Source organism: Poecile atricapillus, chromosome 2 (genome assembly GCF_030490865.1).
Source record: "Poecile atricapillus isolate bPoeAtr1 chromosome 2, bPoeAtr1.hap1, whole genome shotgun sequence".
NCBI classification, from domain to species: Eukaryota; Metazoa; Chordata; class Aves; order Passeriformes; family Paridae; genus Poecile; species Poecile atricapillus.
The window spans coordinates 32,785,548-32,798,994 of NC_081250.1; the positions used below are offsets into that span (position 1 = coordinate 32,785,548).

General features: G+C 37.7%; 1 protein-coding gene across 11 annotated transcripts in view; it reads left to right on the forward strand.

Moving 5' to 3' along the window:
* Positions 1-13,149, forward strand: part of PALS2 (protein associated with LIN7 2, MAGUK p55 family member) — a 61,244-nt gene extending 48,095 nt beyond the window's left edge. For all 11 annotated transcript variants that reach the window (XM_058831380.1, XM_058831385.1, XM_058831375.1 and 8 more), the window contains 5 exons: positions 501-569; positions 1,281-1,442; positions 3,257-3,459; positions 3,886-4,014; positions 6,338-13,149. In XM_058831380.1, coding sequence (XP_058687363.1) covers positions 501-569; positions 1,281-1,442; positions 3,257-3,459; positions 3,886-4,014; positions 6,338-6,514 — 740 coding nt within the window. In that variant the 3' untranslated portion in view covers positions 6,515-13,149. The remainder of the gene's footprint in view (positions 1-500; positions 570-1,280; positions 1,443-3,256; positions 3,460-3,885; positions 4,015-6,337) is intronic.
* The last annotated feature ends 298 nt before the right edge of the window (positions 13,150-13,447 follow it).

Genomic DNA, 13,447 nt, shown 5'->3' on the forward strand with positions numbered 1-13,447 from the left:
AAGAGTAGATTTTGCTCTGACTCCATTTGTTTTGCTTTTTCTGCCTTGATAAATAATAGAAAAACTGCTATGTGAGATTACACAGATTGTGAAATGCTGAATTTTGTATTTTGACTTTGACTGAAGGACAAAGGGTGAAGTCTCTGTTTAGCATTCAAAGAGAAATGAATCAGTTTTGCCACCTGGTGATGGAAAGCTGAATGAGGTGGGACAGACAGTGTGCACTTTTAAAAAATTTTTTGTATGATATGCACTGAAAGTTAATAAGCTACACATGAATTTTTAAGCTGTTTTCTTTTCTAGAAAAATATTTTTTTCTCTGTGTTCAGTTCTTTCTGTACCATTTGATGGGCTTGTAAATAGATGTAATTTCTTGCCCTAGGATATATACAAATCTAGAATAGTCCTCATAAATTTATTAATCTAAAATTTCATATATTCATGTAAATAAGCTTTGGAAATTAACAGAAATTGTGAGTTAATCTAATTTTTTATTTTAGGGCCTTTCTGTGGAACAATAAGCAGCAAGAAAAAGAAAAAGATGATGTATCTCACTACAAGAAATGCAGGTATCTCTTAATATATCATGAAAGTCAAAGTTCTTTAGGCTTCAAAACTTGCAGGATGTAGTATCCAAATATCCAAAGCTAAAGATTTGCAGTAAAATATTTGATTATAAGTTTGATAGATCAGATAGTTTTTGTGGTTTAAGAGCAATAGTGACTGTTACAGACATGGCTGTGCTGAGTACGTCATTTGGTGGGTGGAAATCAGGGGAAAACTGGGTGTTAAGAAAAGTAAGTGAAATGTTTGTTGCCAGTGATTTTTCATATCGGAAAATACCCCTTCCACTGTGAGGGTGACTGAGCACTGGGACAAGTTGTCCAGAGAGGTTGTGGAGTTGTCCTCCTTGGAGATAGATACTCAACAAGTGCCTGGGTGTGGTCCTGGGCATTGGGGTGCACCAGATGCCTTCCGGAGGTACCTTTCAACCATCCCATGATTCTGTGGAAGTTCACAAATTGTTAATCAGTTTTCCCCTTCTGATCAAACACAGACTTCCTCCTTGGAAGTAAAAACGAGAACCTGACCTTTTTCTGTCCATGGAAGAATACCCATTTTATTCCCAAACCAATTTAAAGAAATCTTGTATCAGACCTACTGCCCTCTGAGTACTGTTGATATTCACATGGGGTCTGTTGATAAATGGTAGGACTGCTTTTTTTTTTTCTTACAGCCCTGAGTGTGTATTAAAATTTTTTATACATTTCTCAATGTAGAATTTGATCGCCATGAAATCCAGATATATGAGGAAGTAGCCAAAATGCCTCCTTTTCAGAGGAAAACTCTGGTCTTGATTGGGGCCCAAGGAGTGGGGCGAAGGAGTTTGAAGAACAGGTTTATTGTGCTGAATCCTACTAGATTTGGAACTACAGTGCCATGTAAGTTGCAGCATTCCTACTCTAGATCTGATAGGGGGAGAGACAGGTCTGAAAGATTAATTGTGCAAGATGAGAGAACCAGTCTCTCTTGTTTGCTGAATCTCTAGCATCAAAAATGGCCAGAGCATTTAGAATTGGTTTGTGGACCTGATAACAAGGTTGACTTCTCAGTGTTACTTTTTAAAGAAATCTTTTCCTGGGAATTTCATCATTTTATATTGGCAAAATAGTAAGAGGCATTTTATTGCTTCTAAAATTCTTACTGTATTTCAAAAAAGCCTTCAGAATTACTTATTTCTCTAAAATGCTGCATAGATGCTTGAATATATGTAAGTAATGCAGCATAGTTGTTGGACATTCTTCAAAGGCATAAAAGTAAACTTTTCCCAATCTGATAGTCTTATCATGCATATGCAATACCCATTTATTGTATATAGAACCTCTTCTCTACTTTAGTTTTAAGTGGGATAATCAGTAAACTTAGTTGGTCTTTGATTAGAATAAAATTCTCCAAGTTATTCATAAACAAATTTGTGTAGGATGTGTTTTGGGCGGTGGGAAATGGGTGAAATTGATCCACTGTGCTATGGGAAGAAGAGTGTTCTTGGTGTTGAGTTCTAATCCAGCACGTGGTGCTGTGGTTTTATTTCAGTGTGGATAACTGAACTGTTAAATCATCTCCTAGCTGTAAAATGTTAAAGCTCCAAAATTAATTGCAAACTGATATATTATTCTTTTTCATGTACTGTATTAACCACTATAGTTTTAATCTTTCCATGGAATCTTGACTAAAACTAGATGTTCTAGTAATGTATTTATTCTTAACGGCTTCAGATGATCATTTCTCCTGGCCACTTGTGTTTTCTGTAAGATTGAAGTGGATAGGAATTACTGGAAGGGAAAGATAGCTTTCCACTTGTCTCAAGCTGCATCAAGTGATGATAGAAGTATTACCAAAGGAATGCATTGACTGTTATGTTTAATATGTTCTAGAGTTCAAATCTAATTAAATACAAGTAGAGGGTAGTTAATACGGTGATAGGACAGCAAAGTAAATAATATGATGTTATATTTTATTTTACTTTTTTTAAATTTTATTTTTACTTTTTTGCTTAATTAGTGTGTGTGTACTGCACAGTGTAGCCAATACCCAAGGCAGTTGATAATGATTTACTCAAATACTGGCTTTAATCTTTCTACAGGGAATTTACCTTGCTTTAAAAGGGAAGTTGTCCTGGAAAGCAGCATTAGCTGGCCTCCACTAAGATTCTGCTACGGTGGCTGGGCTGCTTCTGATATTTAAGCTAACTTTCTTTATAGCTAGCTCAGGTAATTCTACCCTGAAAAACAGGGCAAATACAGAGAGCAAAGGTTTTGGGGGTGGGATGGGCAGATCTTATTGTGCTCAGCTGTTTTCAGAAGTACGTTTGGCATTTGAAAGTTAAACTTCCATTTGATTTCCAAGTCACTTAAATAAATATTTTCTTAAGTGAATGATTAAAAAGATGAAATGAATGAGTATTGTATATGGTGTGAAGGAATAAGACAAAGGAAATAGGCAAATGGGTGGGTAAGCAACATATAGGAAGGAATATAAATAAAGGCAACATGAGGGGCTGTGCTCTGTTTTAAAATTTATCTAGAATAATGAATAAACCTGTACATGGAGCAATTGCAATTGTATAACAACATGTATTGTATTGTATAACAATATGTATTGTAGTCTCTCTAACTTAATAGGCAGTCCAGTCTCATAGTTATATTCCAAATATTAAATGAAAACATTCAATTTATATTTTAAATTTTTTGTTTAGTTACTTCACGAAAGCCAAGGGATGATGAAAAGGATGGGCAAGCATACAGGTTTGTGTCACGAGCTGAAATGGAGACGGATATTAAAGCTGGCAGATACTTAGAGCATGGAGAATATGAAGGAAATCTTTATGGCACCAAAATTGATTCCATCCTTGAAGTTGTTCAGACAGGAAGGACCTGTATCTTGGACGTAAATCCACAGGTATATGATTGATAATGTTATTATTATAACAAGTGTGGGATTATAGTGTTGAAGAGGTGAAGAGAGATGCCTTCAAATTTGAAGGCTTCTTACCTGGTTTCAAGGTTACAGTTATCAACTGGATTCTTGTGTTTCTGGCACTTACTTGGAATGGGTTAGAAAGATGGAAAAAATCCAACTTAAATTCTGCATGAAAAAGAAGTCTTGCAGAGTAGTAAATAATCTTTTAAGCCAAGGAAAGAATGGTGCTGAGCATTTCAAAAGGTAATTTCAAAAGGTAGTAATTTCTAAAATAGAAATAAAAATCTTCACTTATGTGTTGCTGCCCATTTTAACAGCAGTTTTGTGGTGTCCCTTAAGTAACAGGAGATCTGGTGAGTCATTCTCAAACTTTGGTGGTTTTTTTTCCCTTTTCTTTGCTTCTAGGCCCTAAAAATACTGAGGACTTCAGAATTCATGCCCTATGTGGTGTTTATTGCTGCTCCAGAGTTGGAGACTTTGCGAGCTATGCACAAGGCTGTGGTAGATGCTGGAATTACAACCAAACTTCTCACTGTAAGCAGATAATCTCTTATGCAGTTTGCTTTGAACAAGATGTTCTTAGATTTTTTTTTTTTACATTCTTTACCATTCATTTTAGATGGGATTTGTTCTGAAATTAATGTCTTTAAGTAAAGTTAGGCAAGACTTTTGCTGATTACCTAGTAGAAGTTAATCAAATGCTATGTATAAGGAAGATTGCTTCTTTCTTAAAAATAGACCTCTTACAGTGAAGTGTTGATTACAAAAATTACTTGTAATGTATACTTTGGGAACTGTCACCTTTGATTATTTGCAGCAAATGGTAGATATTTCATGGTGGCGATTGTTCTTTTATGCAGATGTCTTTCCTTGACTTTCCCATTGCCTTCCCCACCCAAATTTTTGTTTGTCTTAATAAGACATGTGCTTTAAAAATAGAATCTATAATGCTTAGGAAAGGTATTGCAACTTGTGTCAAAAAAGGAAAAAGCAGAAACCCCACTAAGCAACAAACCAACAAAAAAAGCCCCAAAACAAACCACAAAAAATCCCCAAGAATGCAGCTAGTCCTTGTTTTCACTGCTGCAGCAGCATGTGCTGCACTGAGAATGGCTGAGAGCTGCCAGAATAAAGTGATGAACAGCTTCCCCTGAAGTTCCTTGGATTTGTCATATAAAGTGAAGTGGCATGTTTTGTTCATTAGATCTTCCCTCCTTTTCTGAGACACTATGTGTAGCAGAGGGAAATAAGATGTTTCCTCCAATGCAGCAGAGTATAAATATTCTGTGTGGGCATGAACTTTCCCAGCTGCAGGAGCAAATTAAAAAAAGCCAGACTGAGCAGTTCAACTTTCCCAATGAAGAAAAACTGTGTTCTGCTGATGGCTCATAACAGTAGCACTGCAGCAACATAGGATATCTCGAGTAAATGCTGACAGGGCATTCAAAGCTATAAAATGGGAGGGTGGGTTAGTATTTCCACTAAATGACTATATGATTTTTAGTCATGAGTTCTAGTTATTATGCATTCTAGTATCTCTGTGGATGCTCAGTCATTCCTCTTTCCTGCTCCAAATGAACCCTGAATTTTATGGTGCATATAGAAGAAGGCAAGGTTAAAACTTTCCAGACAAGTATAGAAATAATTTCCTGCACTTCCTAATATTTGATTCCCTAAGGGACATCCTTGCCTCTGTAGTACTTCTTACGAATAATAAAGAGTGTCATTAAATTTCAAATATGCATTTATGTGTCTTTACAGATTCTGCGTCACATCCCTGCACATGTATATAGAGTATGATTTGCTATTTCATATTCTTGTGCTTCCTGAACAAAGGAAAAACAAATGTCATTTAAAGTATGATGATTTGCTTGCTAGTGGACCTGGCTGTATGATTTCTAGCATCTTAACCCATTCCATTACAAAAAGTCTGGCTCTTGTGATCATACATTTACTTGTCTTTTTCATTCACTGTGAAGGAAAAGCTATTGACAAACTTAGTTTTTCATTTTGGCTTTTGTATTGACAGCTGTATCAGGACTAGAAAATACTGAAATAAATACTGTAAAGGGGGACAAACCTCATAACTGCTTACAAAAACAATTGCTGTTGTGCAAAAATGGAGAGGAATTTTTAAAGAATGTAAGACTAGCAAAACACAAAAATGTGCTCAGAGGCACTTTATAAAGGCTTCATAATGTAGGAATCTAAATTTCCTACATATTTTGCAGCTCATGTCAGGACTACTACAGGACTACTAATGCAGCAGTAGTTTACAGGTGAGGGACTGGTGTCAGGTGAGCTAGGCTGAAATGTTGTCTCTAAGAACCGTAAGGTATTCTAGAGCTTTATTCTGCTAGAAATTGTCTTTCATTTAATACACATTTAAAATCTTGGATTTTTGGTGCCTTCTGTGGAAATAAAAGGGGCACAAATATATTTACAATACTGATTGACTCAGTCATTCCTAAAGCGTTAATTTTATTCTGGTTGGATCATCAGTTGCCCATAAAATGTGATTAACTGCTCATTGTGCACACTAGCCCAAGTTCAGGTGCTTCTGTTGATTATCTTCAAAATCGTAAGATTGGCAAACATTTGTTTACCATATTTAACGTTACTGACACAGCTCAGAACTTTTTCAGCCCTTTCAATGTATTTTAGCTAAATTTCTGTGTGAATTTACTACAAATGGAAACTCCTTATTTTTAAAATATAATCAGAATCTAGCTTTAAATAGTCAGTTGCAGTATGTACTGAAGGGATCTTCTTCTGCATCTATAAGGATTTGCCCAGTCCTTTCTTTAAATCTTTAGTAAGATTTAGATTCACTAATCCTTAAAAATCTCTTCCACAGGACACTGATCTGAAAAAAACAGTGGATGAGAGCGCCCGAATCCAGCGAGCCTACAACCACTACTTTGACCTGACCATTGTAAATGACAACCTGGACAAAGCCTTTGAGAAGCTGCAGACAGCCATCGAGAGACTGAGGCTGGAGCCGCAGTGGGTCCCCATCAGCTGGGTCTATTGAGCCGTTCCAACGGGAGCTTAAGTAACAAATAAAGTCAGCAGCAGCAAATGTGATGTGTAGATACTGACGATAACCTACAGCACCTGTGCATTTTTACTCTGTGTATATTCAAAAGTACACTGTTCTGAATTTTTATAAAAATGTTGAGGAGAAAGTGTACTTAAATATGTAATTTATTTTAATTTTTCTAACTTTTTACAGATAACCTTTCTATTCATATCACATGAAGGAAATGCGTTTAAGCATTTTTCTATGTTTTGATTTAGTACCTTTGCCTTTTTCATCTAAGAAACTTTCATTCACTTCAACATTTACATCTTGGTCTTACATTTTCACTGTGATTAAAAAAAGGATACTTGAAACAATTTTTGTAAAATTTGTTAATGTCAGTGTTTAACTGATCAAAAGTCTATAGCTCTTATTAGGAAAGAACACGAATTTCTTTGGGGTTTTTTTTCATCTTTAAAAAACAATAATTTCATGGAAGCAGAATTTTAAATATTAAAAGCAGTAACAAAAACACAGGTCCTTTGCTCCAGCTGCTTTCAGCTTAATGTTGGTGCATTCCTGATGTTTCACAAGTTCTTGATATCTCCTGATTTAGATAACTTTTTGTGTAGGTTCCCTTATATCTGTCTCCTAAAATAACAGAGCAATACCATGCAAGCTGCTTATTAGGCTTTCTTGGGAGCCAACCTGTTAGCCCATTACAGTTGAAGTACTGACATTAGAAAGTCATACGCAAGGTAATTCAGTGCAATTTGGGTAATGGTGAAGTAGCTTGAGAAAGAACCTGATAATGTAGAGCCTTGTAGGTGACACTTAATGTTTAGGACTATTCACTCTTGTGAGAACACATTGCTTAAAAAAAGAAAAAAAAAAAAAAGACGTTTTCTTTTCTTAGGACATTGTTCTGTATTTGTATAGTGATCTGTGGCTTCATTTCCTGTGATGTCTAGCTGGGTTCTAAATTATCTTTTAAATATTTGTGTGTGACCAACTGCTGTATTTTATGAGTGTTGTGTAATGGCATTTCTGTGCTTTTTCTTACATTGTTTTTAATTGCATTTTTCATTAGATAGCTTGTGAATTGGACGCTTACTGCTAAGAAGCAATGTTGTTTATAGGTTTTTTTGTTTACAGCGTATTTCCTTTTTAGTGACAATTCTCCCCTCAGTAGGCTCATTGATATGTCATATTAGGTTCAGGTTCACTGATCAAAACTTAAGCTGATGTAAATTTCTGCATAATGAGAACAGAAGGAAAACACAGCTTGTTGCTCAGATGAGCTTTTTGTGACCATGTTTCATATGACAATGTCAGCTGTTGTATATAGTCACGTTCACCATCACATACCAGGTTAGGTGTTTAAACTGAAGTCATCTGTTTAATTCCTCTTCTATCTGGTGACAGGCACCTGGCTTCAGGATTCTTTTTCAACACCAAAGTGTGACCCGGAATGCTATCAAAAGGCATTTTCCTCAGAACTATTTCTGGAGGAAGACAGGCTTAGACACTGTAAAACAGCATTGCTTCCTGGGGCTCTGAAAAGACTTTTATGTGCACAAGGAAAAGAAAAAATGGAGTGGAAAGAGTAGAGGAAAACTGTTTAAAAAAAACTCAAAACAGCCATATACAACAGATGGTTTTTACACAGCCTGTAAAGTTGGTTGTTGTGGGGGAAGAGGGGCAGAGGAGACTTGAAATCCCAGCATATGTGGAAAAAGTTAGTTTAGCTTGTGTATAGCATGGGAGATCTTTGTGGCTCTTAATACTGAGATTTCAGTCTTTCAGAGGGCATATGAAATTCTCTAAGGAAAATTTGTACCAATGCTATTTTTATTGTTATGCTTTCCAGGATATGTTTTCTCTGGTTTTAAGTTTGGCAGAGCTCTTAAATGTGGCACCAGCATAGGACGTGTAGTGTTCTTTCCCAGGAGACACGTTCTGGGATCCTATTGCTCAGAGGCTGCTTTGAGAAGTGGATGAGTGTTGTGTGTAGCAGCAAATGCTAGCAGGGCTGTTGCTTGGCTATTTCAGTGGTTTGCTTTTGGCACTCTGTGCTGAACATGACTGAACTGTGTTTGTGTACTGTATCATGGGAGACCTCCATATGCTGTAAATAAGATGTGCTGTCTGGACAGATAAGATGCCTTTTCATTATCAGTTAGAAATACAGTCTTACTTGTGATGCCAAAAGTGGGCTGAGTTCACTCTTCCCCAGTGAATGGAACAAGAAGATTCTTCAGTTTACTCACCACAGTACTTCATATTGCAAATATCGCTCATTTTCATCTTCTTTTTTTCCATAAATTTACTGGACCAAACACATGAAACACAGCTACCGAGGTTAAGCCAGGAAAGCCTCTCTCTGCTCATTCTGTTTCCATCCCAGGGATAATACTGTCAAGAGAGCCTTCTCTAGTTAGCAATCTCCAGAATGCCACATATTTGCTAAAGCCTAAAGCTTTAATGTGTGTTGCAGGTTCACACTGTGTGCTTAAATCAGGCAGTGGAGTGTTGTGGCTGAGCTTTGGGTGGTGGTGGTGGTGGTGTACATGGCAGTGAGTGATTCTGCAGTGCAGTTCTTATGCAGTAAGAGAAGGTTACTTGCTTGGGTTGGCACAAAAATCGTGTGGAAGTATTTGCATGTCTGATTTGGATGGCTGCATGCCAGGCTGGGGAGGAAAACAGCCCAAATCTAAACACCACACACCTTGCATGTGTTAAATCTTGAGGGTTCACACTGGAGTGTTTAACGGTGAGAGGAACAGAGGTTGCTATGTTTCTTTGTGGTGGTTTTGGGTTTTGGCACCAAAAAAATCTGATTTTCATCAGATACTCTGCTTAGTTTGTCCCCACCTGGTAGAATGACTGGAATAACTGTTACTGTCTTTTAAGAAGAATGTTCTTGGAGGTTCTTGAAATGCTGGTGTTGTTTCAGTCACATCCACAGCAGTGAGAGTCCCCACCTGCCAGGGTGTGCTGCATCAGCTGTCAAAGATTGTGCAATTAGGGGAGAAAGACACTGACATAAAGGCTCATTTTGAGCAAGTGAAAACATTTCCTAGTACACCTGTTTGGAGTATTTTGGAGGAGTTAACTGGGATTTCATATTATCTCATTCTGTACTAAACATTTATTTTCCAGATACTAACAGGAAAACTTTATGTTGACTGTTAGATTACAATAGGTGTGTCTGAGCGAGGTGAAGATGCTGCTAAATGTTTAAGATATGTGGTATGTATCACAAGATAAATATTTAAGTAGTTTAGAAAAGTAAATTATCAAATAGTTGTCTGTGTATATGTATGTATGTGGATGGTAAAACAAAAAATGCTCATGTTGGTTATCACATTACTAAGCTACCACAAATTAATCCAGAAATGTACCTGCATGTGAGACTTTAGAACTGGTACACTTCTCAACCTGGTTTATTGTGTTTACTAATGTATATTTTTTTAAATATACAGATATTTCAATCTAAAAAAATTCTATATTTATCTGTAATTTCTATCTGTTTTGGACAGTGCATGAGGTGCTGTAAAATTCTGTACATATAGAGACTTATAGAAGAAACACTGTAGTTGCCCTGTGAATGAAAAGTTATACATAGAAGTACAGTCAGTATGCCAAGACCTGTAAGTTATTTCCCTGAATTCACCAAAAAGTCACTTAAGCGTGCACCAATCTCAGCTCTCCTGTAAATACTGTGGTGCATTGTGTACCCAGGTGATGACCTTGCTGTCTCTAAGTGTTATAGCAGGTCTGCTTTAGGTTCTGCATCACGTGACAAGATGCAGTCCGAGTTTAGTGGAATAATTATAATGGAATATGTCATCTTACATAGATTTATCAAAATCTTTTAAAATATTCTGCAAATCTACAACAAAGGTAAACATGGAGTGGAATCACAGATCTTTGTAGGCAAGGAAATTCGAGCTCATAACCAATGCAGTATCCGTGACATGTGCCGTGTTCTCGGCTCAGGGCAGCTCTGTGTACTTAGTTGAACGAAAGCTTTGTGGAGCAGGATGGCAGATCAGCTCATCGCTTTTGAATTTGTGTTTATATAAACTGTCACATCTTGGCTGAGCACAAATTGTGACATTTTTTTCCTCATCCTCTCTACTCACTGCGTCTTCTAAAATCATTCCTAAAGTGACTTGCTTACAAATTGCCTGCAGCTCAGTGCTCAGGAAGTCACCTGGGTTTGGTTTTGTTTATTGAAGAGGGTGATTCAGCTAAGAAATAGGAAACTTTCTCTGGGTAGGTACCCCCTTGAGCCCAGTTGGCGTCTGCTGTGCTCAAGGACCAGTGGAGAGCGACCAAGCAGAGCACTCCAGAGATCAGGAACTGGGTTCTTACCTGTCCTTACGTATGAGCCAATATTGAAACCATGAACTCCCTTCACCTATCCCATGGTTTCCCATCCAGGCTTCCTGTAGCTTGCTTCTCCTCTCACACTGAACCTTGAGGCCATGTCCCAGTGCATGGACAGTGCCTCCTGCAGCAGCTGCCCCCCATTGTGCCTGTGGGTGCAGCTCTCAGACAACAACAGCTGGAGCTCTGTTGCATGTTGTGCACATCTGTACAGGCTGTTTGCCTCATGCGGGGTTTCCTGCCTCACCCAGATTCCAAAGAGTTCAAATACCACATGGTTATTGCCAAACTTCATGATGCTACTTTTGCAGAAGCAGTGAGATCATTTTATTGGTGTCTGTGTGGTGGGTACTGGATCAAAGACTCACAGTCTGCTGGGCCTCTTGCCTTAACTACCCCTCAGCTCCCAGCACCTTCCTCTCCCTGCAATAAAAACCTCTCCTGGGCCACTGAAAGGGTTTCTATCCTTAGGAGTACTTTAATTTACTTTCTCTGGGGGACTGTTTTGACTGACAGTGCTGAAGTGAAGTCCTGGCCCATCTCTTTTTTCCCCCTGGGTTTCTTCTTTTTTGGCCTATACTTCCTAGTTTTCACATATGTTTAACAGGCTTGCTGATGGGAATTGTCTGGGATTCTCAACTTGTGTCTTATAGAGGAGATAGTAGTTAACAAGAACATCAGTATTTAGGACTGATATAACTTACTGGTTTTAGGCCTAAGTCAGATTCTGAAAATAAAAATAGAAGACACTTGTAAAATAACCATTTTGGTTATTTTTACAGGCAGCTTTGGCTTCTAATCACATTAAAAATGTGCTTGTGCCCACACACACCAACACCCATATATATAAATAAAACTTTGGGGTAAAGGCTGCAAGTAATTCAGGCAGTGTCTGCTAATTTACCTGAATTCTCCTCAGTGGGAGACTATTCCACAGTCACATTATCAGCTGCTGAATTCTCAGTACATTTGCTGGTACTCCAGCTGAGATTTACTGGTACAGGCTTAAAAACAAACCCCAGCTTGGTGAAAGCTGTTAGGCAGTTTCACCTACAAATGGAATTTATTCAGCAGGGGTTCAGCAATATTTATATTTTATAGAATTTATGACACTTGAAGTAAATTAATTTTTTTCCTCAGTATTTGGAACTGTTTCTTATGCTCATTGGGTATGGAGTTCCTTTTGCTGCTAGGACAGTGATCAGGTAACACAGTTAAAGTAGCGCTGGAAACACTTTCTCCCATTTAGCTTTTTCCCTTTTATGTCACTAGCTGTATGCTAATGCTTTTCCATGAAATTTTGGTTGTTCCCATGGCTGAGCCAACTGTTGGTTGCTCCACAAGCAGCCACCATTTACCTAAATACAATAGAGCCTCTTCCAGAAACCCAATCTCTCAGTTACCTGACCTCTCACATGATCCATAGCACAAAGCGAAATGAACAGCGCTGCTTTGTACAGGCAAAAAAAGGTTTTGACTGATTTTTGTTGGTTTAGGTCTTGTACACAATTATGTATGGAAATAACTGTTGAAATATAATTTTTCCCCCTAGGAAAATGCATGTTGAGCATTCCTTCCCCACCCCCCATATGTTGCCCATGTGTAACACTTGTGCAGTGTGGTGTAGGGAGGGGAACTGCTTCTGTGGGGTTTAAAACAAGAAAGTTTGCTGCTCTCCGACCCCACACTGGGCTAAGAACTGTAGATCTTGGTTGTGTTTGGGTTTAAACGTGTATTAGAACTCTGTCACCATGCGTTTCCTTACCTTGCTTCTTCTCTCAACTGGTTTTGCCAGCTCTCATCGTTTTCTGTTTTGTGGTTTTTTATTTCTACACTATATGAAATTAACCTGGATTTGAATTTGTAAAACTTTCAAAACTGCTCTCCTGTAAAAAAATTAGTTTCTGTAGCTGAAAACTTCCTACAAGAAAAATCTTAACTATTAGCTAAATTTTTTAATGTAAACCTGGAAATTATTTAGTACTTAATTGTTTGAATACAGTACTGTAGAGCAGGCCTAGGATATGGGACTTGTTAGCATTGTGACTTCATACTGATAAAGTCAGCTATTATGTGGGATGTTTTTAAATTGTGACTTGTTTTCTAAGACCTCCCCCGCCTTGTCTTTTTCACAGCTAATATTTTCACAATAAACACAGCCAAACATAAAAATGTTAATGTACAAATTATGAAATTCTGTTAATTCCCAACAAAATATTTTTGTATATAATAAAGATTTAATATTGAAAAAATGTGACTGGCTTTTCTTTTTATTTATTTTGGTCATAGTCTGCATTTGAACCACATAACCTATCAAGGACCAGTCTTTCAATCTGCCTTTTATCTTTGGATCTCGGTGCTCTACCTACATAAAAGCAGCTTTTCAGCTGGTCTTTTTTATCTTGATGTTCATAAATGTGCCAAATCCCCATTCCACCACAGGGAGACCTCGGGGGCTCTTCAGCCACCCTGGAATAGTCATTGCTGAATCTGGGCACCTGATTTGCTGAGCACTGCAGCACAAAGAGAGTCGTTCTCCTGGGCCCACAC